Below are 16264 nucleotides of genomic sequence, written 5' to 3' on the forward strand. Positions count from 1 at the left end.
TAATATCATATAATATGATGTGAGAACACATATGTTAGTTATAAATATTTCTTACTTTATTTTTGAAAAATGGATGTAACAGCTTGATGGACAAATACTTATTCAAACGAGCTGATGTGTACACCACATGATTTTTTTTCTTGCCAATTTAATGATAATAGTGCCTTGGAGTAAGCAAGGGAAAACGTTAAATGTTTTCATCCTGAGTTTGTCGGGAACTGATGCAAAAAAACGTTTTACAGATTATTATTTTTCCAACATTGGCAATTTTAACGTGATTCAATGGCTAACTCTCTAAATATTGCCAATAAGGTTAAATTGAAACCAGATTTGAAAAAAAAAAAACAAATCGCCAAATTTGTCGCCAACTTGGCAATATATTTCCAAATGTTTGTCAAATCGTAACATCACTTGAGTTTGCATTGAAATTAACATTGATTTTCCCCAAAAAGGTGAAAAAGACCCTTTTTGAAACATCCAAATGCAACCAAAAGAGGAGGTGAACAACTAGACACACTAAGAGTCGACATACGAAATTTCAACTTTCGACGGCATTCTGTTTTTGAGTTATGTGAGTACGTACGTACAAACGCACATACAGACCCCACGAGAAAACTTGTGGTGATTAACTTGGGGCTTCTCAAAATGCATATTTGGTTCGTACATACATTCTTAGGGCCAAAAAACAATTCAACACTTCTTTTGGGATAAGCAAAATCTAAATTTAGTCTGATATTTGAGTGAAACTTTTACTGTGAATACAATATTTCTTTTACTATGTAAAAGGAAGTAAGATTTTTTTTTTCCTCAACACTTTTTATAATGCACTCAAAAAGACAAAATAAATGTTCTTTGTCAAAAAGGACAATTCAAGTATTCCTGTACAATTATTCAAAGTTTCAATTATTCCAAGAAAATGACACCACAAACGAATAAAATTGAGGCTCAAGTCATTTCAAACCTAACTTTCCCATCAAGAAAAATATGCATATTTCAACAAACGAATTTATAATTGAAAGCTAGATAATGATAAGAAATTCTCTACATGACAAGAGTCACTTTTCTTCGTTTGTAGTATCATTTTCTTGGAATAACTGAAAACTGCAGGAATATTTTAATAGTCCTTTCTGACCCTAAAGAGTTATTTGCCTTTTTGAGTGCATTATGAAAAGTGCTTAGTATTTTTCAAAAGGTTTCCCAAACTATAAGAATATAAATAAGGGATAAAAGAATATAAATAAGAAATATAATAAAGGATAAGATAAAGATCCTAACATGCCTCTTTACTTAGCTCCGGGCAAAACTTGAAACTGCCGCCCTTACCCCCTCTCATTTTTTTTATGGTTTAACTCTTCATTCTTTGTTCTCAAAGAACTCGTAACATTCAGTTAAACTCTTATTATCACATTCTTTTATTAAAAATAAAAATAACAACAAAAAAAAGGTGTGCTACAGTTCTTAAACATTTTTAAAATATTTTAGTCACCCCCTCCCCTCCTCATATAATTCATTAATCATTTGCTCCTTCCAAGAGGATTGTCTGGATCCCCCATTGGCGGGTTTATAGTCTATTCAAGGGGATGGCAGTTCAAAACCGCAAAAGTCCCCCAGACCCATCATGTAGAGGGGTTAAGGAGTCAATTGCACCCCCTCCTCTTGAAAAAATTAATGTCTTTACATGTAAGTGAACTACGTTTTTGTTGTTTTCTGATAAAATTTGCAAGGAGCCCCCATTGGAAGAATTCAAAATGACGGGCCTGTCTCCCAGCCTACTCCAACTCTGCTATCACAATGAGCCGCTGTGTCGGACAGTTATCTCGCCTGTCTGTAGGAAATTTAATTTTGTGTGAAAAAAATATAAATACAGACAAATAGCATTTTCACAACGGCATTTTCCGCGAAAAGACTTTGAGAAACTTTAAACATTAAACTTTTTTTTAATATAAAACTTAAAATAAACAAGCAGAAATCAATAGGTAAACCATTAAGAAATTATCCAGAAGCCACCAGAGCACATAGTTTCATATTCTTTCACAGAATGCTTTTAATTTTGGGATGAATGATGAAATAATACCTGAAGGTTCAACCGAGGTGTGAGGATTTAAGCTCCTAAACTTTACGTTGTTTCTTTTTAACCTGTGATTATTTGTCTGAACTCTTTAATAATCAGTTTCACTTGATGTTTCAATTTTGATATTAGTTAGTTTTTTATTATTATTATCTTGTCTTCTAAATACCAACTGTCCCTTGCAAATTTATAGCCCCCTTGAAGTGCCAAATCATCCTTTTGGGGCGATAACCCCCAGGGTTAGGAATTACTGTTCTAAATCATAGTAACGTCTTATCATACCAGTAGAGTGTAGTCCTGGAAGAAAAAGGAGAAAAGACATATACAAATATAAAAATTATTAAAGTTCAAAAAAAGGAGAAAAGGAGCAACCTTTGGTTCAAATTAAAAAGTGGGTAACGTTGTTCATCCTCAACTATACTAACTGTCTAAAATTGATGTAAAGCAAATTAATGGAATTTACTTGATTAAAAATAGTTGCGATTGCTAGTAATTTCTTCAATTCCATATTATTGGTTTCAGAAAATGATGGTCATGGAGGGGGTGGTCCAGCCTCACTGCCTCCCTAGTAAATCCGCCACTAGGATCCCCCACTGGTTTGTGGTCAGACTATACTTGGGCATCAGTAAAAATAACAATGAATGCAACCCTGTTCAAATTTGAAGAATTGCCAGATAAAATTTTACCAAATAACAAAATTTGTTGGAAGGTCACAGAGATCTTCTGTAACCTTCCATTAGAGAGGCTCCAGGTTATAAAAAATCTCAAGTTCCTTAGAAAACGAGACACATTTAAGATTTGTTAAGAGCTTAAAAAACAAACAACAAATTTTAGAAAAAAAGACATTAGCTGGTATACTTAAAGTTAAAGATCACTGAAATACGCACCCTTCCGAAGGTTGAACTTCACCATTTGATTCTCTTAAATACAGGCTGAAGTCAATAACACCTTGCTGAAAATAAACAGTTAAATGTATTTGTACTGTGAAAACTTTAACACTTGCTCTCATTTCATGCTCAATGAAAAAATCCAGAAGAATGATGCATCATGTAAATATAGAATATATAAAACAAATACAACAATGAAATACAAATATGCAAAATTGTATTTGTATTTGGGATAAAAAAAGACAAAATAAATAGTAATCACAAAAGTCCGGAAAACTGATTCACATTAGCATTTGCTACCAGTGAACAAAAACAAATTTAAGAGCTTTTGGGATAGAAAGCATAGCGTCGCAGGATTGAAAAACTGTTTTTGCAATTCCAAATTTTATATAAGAGTAAAAACAGCTTATTTCTATAAGTTTGACTGCACCATTCCCTACATTTACTATGCTATATAAGTGTAGGAAAGTGGCTATGAATTTATAAAAGAAACTAAAAAATTATTATTTATGAAGCATAGATTTTAACACAAGTTTTGTGTGTATTCATAAAACATATGTACGTGGATACACACATCCATTTTTGTCTTCCTACTTAAAAAATAATAATAAATAACAGCTCTTTATGATCCATGTCCTTCTTTCCTTTTGTTTCGAACGTCTTCCCACCAAGTATTTTAACATTTCATTTAAAGGAAATTTCCATAAGATTTAAGCATAAAATATTCAAAAAAAAAATTATTCTTCAAATTATGCATGAGGCTTTGTTTTTGCCAAGATCAAAAGACACATTTTGTGACTGTTTATGTTGCTTAGTAACTTGTTTAATTAAAAGTATATACTTATTTATTGATTATTGATTTCACAAGTGTCTCAAATACTAATTGTTTAAGTATACATATTTAAGTTTTTAATATTGTGTTTTAGTTCGTGCTAGAAGGACAAGAAGACATGTCACATTCACACAATAAATTTTCACCTCCGTTACTTAAACACAAAATGCCATTCCTCATTAACAAGGGGCAGTAATGACATCAAATTTTATTTCCCATGATACAAGGGAAATACCCCCTTGTTTATTTTCATCCATAGTTGAAGTTGTGAGACTTTTGTCGAAAAACAAAAAGATAGATTTTGCTTCAAAGACTTAGTATAATTATTCTGACTTCTCACCTCCGTGAACTTGAATTTCAGGGATGTAAATTAATATAAAAAAAGAAGCGAACATGTTTTCATATGCTTAACATGTGCAGATTGTAGCTACGAAGAAAAAAAAGTTTTCCCTGAAAAATGTAATGTTAGGTCTATATTAATGGAAAATTCCTCACCTCCGCGATAGAATGTCATTATTTCTGAGGTAAAAATAAATGATGGAGGGGAAATACATCAATAATAGGCATGCTACCAAAATTATAAATTGCCAGTATATCTTCAAATTTACTAAATACTATTTTTAACATACATTTGAAACTACTAATTAAGCCGCACTTTAATTAAGAGAGCTTAATATTATATTCCCACTAATCAAAATACCCGACTGTTTGCACAATTAACAACATTACTACTTTGATATTAAGTTGGCCTTGATTTTTAAATATTAAGAGTTTTTTTTCCCTTTTTTAATTTCTATGAACAAGGCATTTTTTTATTTTTTTTATTTATGAGTAAAATAATTGGAACTTAGCTGGGCCTTGTTCATGGGAACTTCTAGTTGGTAACACTTTCATGTAAGAATGAAAAAAAAAAAAAAAGATTTCAAATTTGAAAAATATTTGCGTTCAAAAGTTACGTTTTCTGGAGAATGACCCATTTTAGATATCAGAATTTGAAAAAAAAAATCTATTAAATAAAATGTACAATTAGAGAAATCAGGGAGAGTCAAGGTGTAATTAATACTTTGAGATACACACTTACAACAATATATGCAATTGATATATACACATATTTCCACTTTATTTGTTGCTTTTAAAAGCTAAAATAAATGTAACATTCAAATTAACAATAATAAATTAGAGCAACAACAGCTTACCTGGTAATCTAAATCCTCCTCTTTCACACATAAATTACAATCAATAACATTCAGTCCTACAAGAAGGCCACCAACAACAATCGCTTCGTCAGACATCATAAGAGCATCTCGTTCGTAAAAATCCCTGGAATTGAACAAAATGTATTCACTCTTTTTCATTCGCCAGTATGGCTTATTAATTCTACAACTTTATCGTCAATTAAAGAAACTGAAATAAGAGGAACTGCTCAAAAGCTCACCTTAAAATTTCATCTTTGCTATCAATTAACCTACGAAAATAATCAGCAAGTTTCTTCTGCATTAAGGCCAATCTTAACCATGCCCTTGCTCTTCCAAGATGTGTTCTTTATTTAATAAACAAATTACCATTTTAATAAGACTAATAAAAAACAAAAAATTAATAATTACTAACAAAATAACATTCTATACAAATTAGCATACCTTAAAAATATCACTAATTTCTTTATAATTTTTTGGTGCTAAAAGAATTAAATTAGAACAGTTTATTGCTAATAAAATAGGTAACTAATTTCAATATATGTTTAAAATTAATGCTTTAGTAAAGTATCACGAAAAAAGGTTTTTTATGTTAAAAAAAATCTAATCATTTTTGAAATTTTATATACAGACATATTTGGTAATTCAATTCTATATTTTGCATTTTCTGTGATTTTTAGTTTACACATAGAAAAATTGTGCTTGATTGTAAAATTTTCCTACTTAATAACAAAATAATAATAAATTTACTGATATATAACGTCAATTAGTTAAACAAAATTAATTTGATATTGCTTTCACAATAACTAATTCTTTCCTTTTAAATGAAAGAAATACATATCATTTCAGGATACAATTGTTTTGATGGTTCTAAAGATGGATTTGAAAGAATCTGAAGCGAAACCAAATGAGAGAGAGTGTAGGGTGAGTTTATAGAATAGCCATTAGCTAGTGCTATAAAACCTATTCCAATGTATTGGGCAGTAGGCTCGTTTAGTTCTGAACATTCATCTTACTCTACTGCAGATCTAAGGTAGACACTGGGATGTCCCAATCAATGCAGTTTCCCCAACAGTGGCATATTTACAGGTTTTGGGGCCCATCATAATGAAGTTTTTTTTATTGGAGGGGGGGGGGAGTAGCTTTGTCAATCACTTGTAAAATATGAGTTTGAGAAACAGGTCTTTCTCGGGGTCCCAATGTTGTGCCTTCGCAGTTGCACGATCTGCGATATGGTACAGCTGCCACTCCCAGTTCTTCAATTTAGAGCTTGATTCCAGAAATTATCATTTTTATTTTAGTGTTTCATTTTTGGCACTGAATATATTTCAACTGCAAAATACAATATTTTCCTTGAAGTATATTTTTTGGCTAAATAAACAAGAATAGCAGCCTCTGCCATGCACAAGCAGTGACTATGCAAAAATATTGCATTTGGAAGGAAAAGAGAAATAAATCTTCCCAACCCTAGCCTTATATGTGATCACAGTCAGATAAAAATATAAAGTATCTGCTTACAAAACTCAAAACTATCTTTAAGTATACAATACACAGGAAAAAGACAAAATGTTTATCAACACAATGCCTTTTGCTTTTAATCAAGTATCCATGATTGGAAGCATGACTGCAAAAGATAAAGTTTTTTCATTAATTTATCAACCTATTTTGAAGACAATGTTCAATATTAATATTAATTAAAAAATAGCAGGTGATACTGTAGGGTCTGGTGGGGGAAAGTGGTCAATGGGGTAAAGTGGTCATACGTCAAATAAATGGCTATAGCTTGGAAAGAAATGTTCGAATGAATGTAAAAATTTTACTTTAGAGTAAGGCAGTTAGAAACTACATTTTGAATACGAAATTTTACAACTGGCAAAATTTAATTCGGTAAAAAAAAATATTTTGCGTGAATATGAAAAATTTTAAAATCTAAACACCTATTTTAACATTCTTGGGAAATTTTGTTTGTTAGAATTTGGAACAGATTGACTATACAGGAAGCTTCCTACATGTCTCAAGAACTCTTACTCATTAGCAGTTAGCTGAATCTATTTTACATAATTTTTTAGAACAATTTAAGTAAGATGGGGTAAAGTGGTCATAATATTAGGCTTAACGAATATTGTTCTTCTAATGTCACTTAATCTTTAGGTATAAGGAAGATACATATTAATTTTACTTAATATGTATTTTTTTACAGTAAACTGGGTTAAATATACGAGTATATGCGTATATATACGCATATATACTCGTGTAGACATGTACATAGACGTATTCACATAAATGCGCCAATAAATACGTATTTAGGTATCTGTAAGTATTTTTAATCCATATAACTATACATTCTACTATACACGTGTATGCTCGCTTATACTCGTATATGTAAAAACACTTATATACTCAGGTAGACACGCATATACGCGTACGTACTCGAGTAGACACATACAATATAATATAAAGATGTACAGGGTGAGTTTATATTCTTGAGCAAATTATTAAAAGGTGTTAGAGGAGAGAATAAAAAGCAAGAATCAATAAGGAAATATGGTCACAAACACAATGCTGACGCGCTACATGCACGCAAAGTGAGAAATTGATGGATGCAAAAAAAGTCACAAATATATATATATATATATATATATATATATATATATATATATATATATATATATATATATATATATATATATATATATATATATATATATATATATAACACAAATACAATTTTACACAACATTTTATTACTTAAGAAAGTTTTAAAGCGATTGATGAAATTTGCGACCTTCGGCTGTAATACAAGCGTCGCATTCACAGATCCCTCTCTGTTGCAATAACGAGACTTTTGAAAAACTTTCATCAGCCGCTGCGCCTTTGTTGCGATACGTGTATTAAAGCTACTACAGACCGTAACTTTCAACAACTGCTTTAAATATTTCTTAAAAACTAAAATGTTAGGTGAAATCATCTTTGTGCAACAAATTTGTGCCCTGCTTTGCATCCATCAGTTTCTGGCTTCGTGTGCATGTAGCGCGTCAGTGATTATAACGTCCTAATGATTCTTTGCTTCTTATCCTCCCCTCTCACATCCGTTTGATTTTGCCCAAGAGCTTCGATTCACTCTGCAGGCCAACATGTATATAAGCGTATATTCTCGTGTATACATACATGTACTGGTGTATACACGTAAATGTACGTCTATACGTCTATACAGGTATATAATCGTGTTTACACGTGTACGTGCGTATGTACTCGTGCTTCCATATTATATATACGTGAGTAGACACGTACAAAGACGCACTGGATGTATCCACGAATTAACTCGTGTATACTCGTATATGTACGTATGTACACTTATATATGCGTATGTACGTCTACTATACACATATATACTCAAGTATGCACGTATGTTCTCGAGATACAAGTGCAGACGCGCATATGATGTTCGTTTATACGCGTATATACTCGTATAAACACATGACACGTACATATACGTAACACGTATATACATGTGACACGTATGTACTCATGTAGACACGTATACACTCCTGTAGGTAATCACGTATACATGCTTATATACTCGTATATACACGTATATACTTGAGTAGGCACGTGCATGCATGTATCCGATGTATACATGTATCTACTCATATAGGAATGTGTTTACTCGTGTATAACACGACACGTATATATTCGTGTATACACGCATGTACTCGTGAATATACTTGTAACTATAAAAACAACTGAAATATACAAGTATTAGGGTTCTTTATAAAGGTTTTGCATCTATTTTTAACTATGACCACTTTACCCCATGCTATGACCACTTTCCCCCACCCCATGGGGTAAAGTGGTCATAAAAACATAGGAAAAAGAAAGTTCTATAAAACTACTAAAATCAATACTTTTCTTCCTAAAATTCAATGTACCGTGTTCTTTAATAATGCAATGTAAAATAACAACAAAAAAAGTTGAAGTGTTTAAAGAATTTGTTGCATTTATTATCCGCCTAAGTTGGAAACCTACGATTTTATGACCACTTTACCCCACCAGACCCTATGTTATTTCGGTACTGCTGTGCAGATACATCAATAGCAAATGTATTTGCACAGCAAAAAATGTATCCGCTTATGGCGTGAGTGTGTGCCTCAATATTATCTACCATCATGTTAATTTCCTTCTTGATGTGTTAAATATTTCTTGCCTATCCGTTTTGTAGCTTATTCTATCTGAATAATTGTGTCAATACATTAGTTTCTTTTAGAGCATACAGTTTTTGCATCATTCAAATAATAAACATACAGGTTTTTGTGCTCACATTTTTGAGAAAGCTTAGTAAATCAACGAAATAAATAAGTAAAATAACATACTTTACGGTGGGTAATTCTCTAACACTAGCAGTAATGTCAGAGGCCTCAGGCATGTGTTTTTCTACTGTCTCTAAAACATTCCATAGTTCTTTTTTTGGGCCTAAAAGTCCTTTTTTTGCTGAAATGAAACGAGAAGAATCCTCGTATTATTATGTCAAAATCAATTTAAAGACAGCATAATAATACAAATACACAATATATATTTAAAAAAATCTCTACGATTAATACAATTCTGACCAGGGTTGGCAAAAACCCGGGTTTTTTTAAAAAAGCCCATGGACCCAGGGTTTTTTGGATTTTTTTAAATAAAACCCAAAAAAACCCAACTAAATCTGGGTTTTTTAAAAGAAATGTGGTTTTTTTTTGTCTTTTTTTAGGGAAAATGTAGGGTACTTGTAGCATATTGTAGCGTAAGTATATGAACAAAGCACAAGAATTGTCTTGGGGTAAAAAAAGCTGGAAAATTAGTTAAAATTCAGCGTTTTCTGAAAAAGAGTATGAAAGACAACGAAACCCAAGAATGGTGAAGTTTCAGATTTTTTAGTTTCCATGATTACCAACAGTTAAGGCAAAATTACTTCTTGAGTGATAAAATCTATTGTTCGTTTTTAATTACTACTATTTTTTTTGCATTTTACTTTATTAAATTTCATTTTTTTATGCAAAACTACTGTAGAATTTCAAGTAGTTTAAATCCCTATTTACTGAATTCCAGCTTAATCAAGACATTTCTTTAAATTTTATGTTGCCTGTTTTTCTATTTCTGTGTACAGATTAAGAAATATTAAACTTTTTTGTAAGATAATGAAAATACTGTACATCCTATTCTGTTTTCTGTCCGACCATTTGTAAAACCTGTTAATTTCTAATAAAATATAACTTGTTAATTCGAAATTTGTGACGTGTCGGGTTGCACAAAATAATTCACATGAAAGCCTTTTAGCTAGAGTAGTTTCCTCTGTACAATCTACAAATATTGAGAAAACCAGACGTGACAGGACTTAGTCAAGATAATTTGAGTTATTTATTGACCAGTTAAAGATAAAAGTTAAATATATATTTGTTAAATCTTTGAAGGTATTTTTAATGCCATTAAGAGTTAAGAAATACTATTAAAGTTCAAAATTCATTTTTTATGTCCATTGTCTGTGGTGAAGAACAAATAAAATAGAAGTTTAAATTGTAAAAGTATTTAAATTAATTACTTTTTTTAAAACTTCTCAAAAAATTTAAAAAAACCCAAAAGTGGGCTAAATAATGGGTTTTTTTAAATGGGTTTTTTCAAAAAAACCCATTGGGTCCAACCCAATTGGGTCCATCCGGCCAACCCTGATTCTGACACTAAATAAAACATCCTGTAAATACATAAGAAATAAAAAGAAAATTCAACTAATTATTTTGAAAAAAAATGCATAAAAAATGATTTAAGCATACACACACACATGAATGTGTATTGTACATATATTTGTAAAATTAATTTTGAATAAGTGAAGGGGTATGTACTGTCAGTATGTATGCATGTAGAGGGATTATAAATAATATCAAAAACACGTTATATCAGATGCGTGATCAATGCATACTAGAAGAGTTAAATATAATTATTGAAAAAAAAAGAGTTCTACAAAGTTATATCAAATTGCATACTGTAGGAAACTAAACATAATGATTAAGAAAAACTACTACATTTTGAAACATTTTCAGTTAAATATAATAATAATTCTTATTATTATAATTTCATAGCTATTAGAAAGAAACTTATTACTTTTATTGTTATTATTATGATTACCAAAAATAAAAATTGGTTTTTGTTTATTCAAAGTGAAAAACCATACCCAAAAGTAAAATTATTCATTTTATGAAAATAAGAAAGAAAAAAGACATTATAAAAAATATAAAAAAAGGAGGAATTTCTTTTTAAAGCAATGGCTAACTGACTCAGGCTTACAGATCAATGCATTTTATAGCTACCAACTATTACAATGGAGTAAGTCAAATTTTCCAACCTTAAGTACAGTGGCGGATGGGACAACATGAACTGGCCCTGGCATTTTGAGACCTCTCGTTCTCAAAAGTCTCGAGCTCCTCTCGAGAGTTGAGAGACTCGTCAATAAAATTTGAGGATTCAAGTGTAAGAGAATTTGCTTTACAGATTTGGAGAAAAAGCATATGCAAATATTCATAGAGAATATGTGAGGTCTGAGGTTCTCCCCTAGAAAATTTTCGAAACTATAGCTCCAACAACTCATTGTTAGACTATTTTACGATGATTTTCTACAATGTTTGAGGTATCCTCTTCAGCAATCTCCCCAATATGAAGAATTCCCCATGAAAATTTTCAAAACTAGGGTCTTAAATACACATGTGTAAGCTAACCTTGGAAACACTAGACGAAGGGGTGGTAATGTTAGAGGGAGAAGAGGTTCGGGGGCTCTCCCGCAGAAGTTTTGCAAAGTTGCAAGTCCGAAAATGCAGCTTTAAATGGTTTTTGGTGATGGTAAGGAATGGAGAGATTTTGCATAAGTTAAGGGCGGAGGAGGGGGGGAAGAGGCCAGGGGCACTTTCCCGATCATTTTTCGAAATTGAAACTTTGGAAGTGCTATTTTTAGATCACTAATTATTTTAAGGATAGGATGGTTGTCTTTGGAAGTTCTTGATAATTTTAACTCTAAAAACGCAGTTTTAGTCCATTTTTAACAGTTCTAATGAGAACAAAAATCCGATGCCCCCCCGCCCCCTTCGGAATTTTTTTAAATTTGTTGTCTTAAAAATGCATTCTAGATGATCTTCGGTAATGTTAGGGAGTGAAGAGGTTCAGGGATGCTCCCCAGGAAATTTTTCGAAATTGAAATATAAAAATAGGATTTAGGTCTTCTTTGATAACGTCAAGAAGACCGAAAAATTTTCGAAACTGAAGCTTAAAAAACATTATTTTAGTCGACTTTCAATCCAAAGAAACTTTAATAGTTTTTTTTTTTTTTTTTTGAAAAGGTGTGTGCGCATTTTATACAAAGAAAAATGATAATCATAAATTTCTAATAAAAAGGGTAAGCATTAATTTCCAATTAAATTTTCAGGAGAGGACAAAGAAATTTGAATGCAGGAAATAAAGTTTTGCATAGAAAATAGTTTTTAACAGCTATAGAAACGGTCCCAAAGTTGTTCGGTCCCAAAGAAATTTTTAGTCCTCACTGCAGCATTTTACAGATACAGACCATGGTAATCTAGAATTATTTAATACTGTTTGTTTATTAAAATGCAGTAAAAATCAGCTGCTTTTCACTTAAAACTATTTCATTAAACTCAACTCCATAGATGCATCATAATCCCCCCTCCCCTACCCAAGTATCAGAAAAAACGAAACACACACAAAAAAAGGTATCCAAAAGTGATAAACGAATTGCATACGTTAGCGATAGTATGTTGTTTCCTCTGCATTAAGACTGCGCGGCTGAGAAAGAACTTTTACAGTGTTCATTTGAATGGCTCGGGGAAAGAATATGATATGCCACATGATGTGGATTTTTCAATTGGTCAATTTCCAACTTGCAGAATTTTTTAAAGGTATTATACATTCGATATTCTGCAATGCTAAAACCAGGTATGTTTTTCTCCAAATGACATAATCCATTGTCATGTTTATTTCAGTTTTAGTTTTGAGAAACAAAAATTTTGATGGAAAAGTCACTCCTTGTGGCTTGTCGCATTTCTGCCCCGAGCCCTTCATTTGTTTTTATGGAGAATTTACGTAAGAGGAGCTTTCCTGAGTGAGAAATTGTGATATCAGCCAATTATCTTTTTCGATTAATCGGGAAGACGGAATGGCAAAAAAAAAAAAAAAAAACTTTCAAATACTTCTTTCCACCATTCCTGCTGATTCTTATGTAAAATGACCGCCTGAATCCAAATATGAACAACGTTTTGTCCCATTACGTCCCAGTTTTCGGAAATGGCTCCTCCCAATTGGTTCAGTTTTCGACAGTTTCATAGCCATTAATTTTATTTGGAGGGGAAGGGAGCAGTATATTAACCTTTTAACATCCTTCTGAGGGGCTATATAGAGAGGGACAAAATTCAAAAGCATGAACATTTTTTGCAAGTTGGGAGATTCATGAGGGTATTGCCCCTAAAATATTTTCAAAATCAGCAAAAGCGATCGTTTTTTCAATGGAATTCATGTTACATTGAGTTACACTTACACTTTCAGAAAAATTCATCAACGAAGATTTCGTCAGTCGTGTGAAAGTAACATTGCACAAATGTGCTTCTATGAATGATACATGAATTGTACCCAGGGACGCCCCGAAGGGAGGTCACGAGAGATCACTGTGACCTCCCAAAAATTTTCTTATTCGGAAAATTTTGTCTGACGATTCGGCAAAAATCATCATCTTACGGCGAATTTTACCGAGTGCCATTCAGTAAAATTTGGAGTTTCATTCAGCGAAATTTGGATTTCCATTCGAAAAAATTGTCATCATACGGAAAAATTTGGAGTTCCATTCTGTTGGGAATTCCAAATAATATTATCAATAATTCACGTTTATTTTGATATATTTGGCATTAATTAAATCCCCATTTTCTTTTATCTTGCAAAGTCACAAATTTCAATGTATATAACGTATTTCCCGATCTTAGACACGTGCGTGCCTTACGTGATTAAATGACGAAATTCCTTATCCATTTGATTGGCCGCCGTTCTAACATCAGGAAATGCGCATTTCACATGCAAATGACTCTGGCTGACTATATATGTTGCTTCTGTAGCTCAGTTGCTTGCTCTTATTTTTAAGGCGCCGTATTTTTCTTTCATATAGTCAGCCAAGTTGGCTACTTGCCGTCATGCTCTAGATTAGGCATTTTATAACAGTAAACTTTATCTGCAAACCTTAAGTTTAAATAACTAAAACTACGATTGCATAAATGATTCTTCATTTTTAATAATGCAAATTTACAAATAATGGTTTTGCCTGTTTTACTAAACTATCTATGCTTCGAGAGAACTTATTTTGCAATATCATTTTTCATATGTAAATAGCTCGCCAAGGATACCACTGTATAATATCACCAAGGAGGAAATAAAGTCATAATTTAAAATACAGGTATTATTTTCTGAAAAGGACTCCAGTTACACTCTGCAACTAAAAATGCACTAATTAAATTAGTCATCGGTGCGATAACTTCATTGATAAAACCTCATCGCACAATACATTCCGCAAATTGAGAATTTCTGCCCTGTCAAAAATTTAATTTCGGGACGCCCCTTTCTGTACCAAACAAATTGCTTATAGCAAACTTTCAGACTAATGAAGACATAACCTGGAAGAGGCGGTTACTTACGCTTTAATCCATGCCTCATGGCGTGTTCCAGTAAAATAAAAAAGTGTTGGAGAGGCACGTGGTCTGTGTCGAGCTGGCGCCCATATTTCAGAGAGGATTCAATGAGTTCTTTCACTACCAGCTTTATCACATTCAGGAGATTCGATCGTTCGATGGCCACTGGATCACGTTCTGAAAGCACGAGACATTCTATGTAAACAGGTTTAAGGAAAAGAAAACTTATTTCACAGCCAGCTTTCGAGAGACGAATGGAAATAAAAGCAATAATAACGCATTCAAAGCTAAGCATCCTGTACAAAAAGAATAGAGTAAACTTTAACCAACATAGCAAAACCTCGCGGCAGCAATATCCGATACAACGATAAATTCCGCTAAACTGTAATACTTGTAAGTCTTCATGAATTCGTATGCAAAATAATGTAACTCACTCTTCTATTGCTCTTTGCCCTTTTGAATCTGTATGAAGCGAAGTTTTTCTCAAGAACGATTCTTATGTCTCATCCCTTAGCAACGATCATTTAGTTTTCAATATCGTTTCTTTAGAAAAGAACGGAAGTTCATTTATTTTGTCCCCTTAACCACGTGAAATTCTCTTCGATGTCAAAAAATATTATGTCTCAAATATTGCAGATTTAAAAAAAAGTTATTACATCGTGTAAAACAGATTTTAATGCAAATAAAAATGATTGAAAAAAAAATTCAAATGTAGCTGGCAAAGTAATATCCACTACAAAGACAGGCAAATAGGAGAAATTAGAGAAACTTGGTAGTTTTAAATCAGATAAGTATCAAATGAAAGCAAAGTTTAAAAAAAACCAATTCGGATTTGTCTAACTAAGCAAAAAAAAAAAAAAAAAAACGGGTGTAGTATAACTCTGTAAATAAAAATATCTTTTGTTAGGCATGCAATAACGGTTCTGAAACATTTTGTCCCAAGTGGATATCATAGAAGAGCAAGTAGACTATAAAATAACTTACTATATACAAATTAAAACAATTTTTTTCAAAATAAAGCTGTGCAGAAATGCTAACTGCATTAACAGCAAAGTTTTATCTTTCTTTTTTTTTTTTTTTGGTAGCCTTTTGCACTTCTAATAGATTTCTACATTCACTCTACAAAATAAAAGGTTGAAGACAGTTCTTGAACCCCGGCAGATGAGGGCAAATGAAGATAAACCTCATGGACAACAAAATCAAAAATAAAGAAAACAGGTTGTGCTAACTAAGAAAAGGGCAAAATTAAGATTTTTTAAGAGGTTTTCTAGGATTTAAATTAAAAAAAGATTCAAGTCAACAATTGAAAAAAAAAAAAAAAAAAAAACACCAGCACACAACACCTAGTATTAAGCACAAAGCATCCTTCCCCTGACATTTATTTAAATTTTAACATCTTGAATTTAAATTAAGTTTTTTGCAATCAAGAATTGCGATAGGATCCTACTCGTTTGGTTTCTTGTTTCTACAAATGGCTCCTATCGCAAAAAATAATTAATAGAAACATAACTTGAATTCAAGGGGCCAAATTTCAAATTGATGCCGGGTCTGAATGCTAGATGCTGTGTGCCTGATATTGTGCG

At 31.9% G+C, this 16264-nt stretch overlaps 1 protein-coding gene across 1 annotated transcript in view; it reads right to left on the bottom strand.

Moving 5' to 3' along the window:
* The window catches only part of LOC129219860 (RUN and FYVE domain-containing protein 2-like), a 97139-nt gene that overhangs the window by 37086 nt on the left and 43789 nt on the right, over positions 1 to 16264 (bottom strand). The window contains exons 2-6 of the mRNA XM_054854172.1: positions 14688 to 14858; positions 9351 to 9468; positions 5223 to 5327; positions 4984 to 5107; positions 2956 to 3020 (exon numbers count right to left, since the gene is read on the bottom strand). Coding sequence (XP_054710147.1) covers positions 2956 to 3020; positions 4984 to 5107; positions 5223 to 5327; positions 9351 to 9468; positions 14688 to 14706 — 431 coding nt within the window. The 5' untranslated portion in view covers positions 14707 to 14858. The remainder of the gene's footprint in view (positions 1 to 2955; positions 3021 to 4983; positions 5108 to 5222; positions 5328 to 9350; positions 9469 to 14687; positions 14859 to 16264) is intronic.

Source organism: Uloborus diversus, chromosome 4 (assembly GCF_026930045.1).
Source record: "Uloborus diversus isolate 005 chromosome 4, Udiv.v.3.1, whole genome shotgun sequence".
Classification (NCBI taxonomy): Eukaryota; Metazoa; Arthropoda; class Arachnida; order Araneae; family Uloboridae; genus Uloborus; species Uloborus diversus.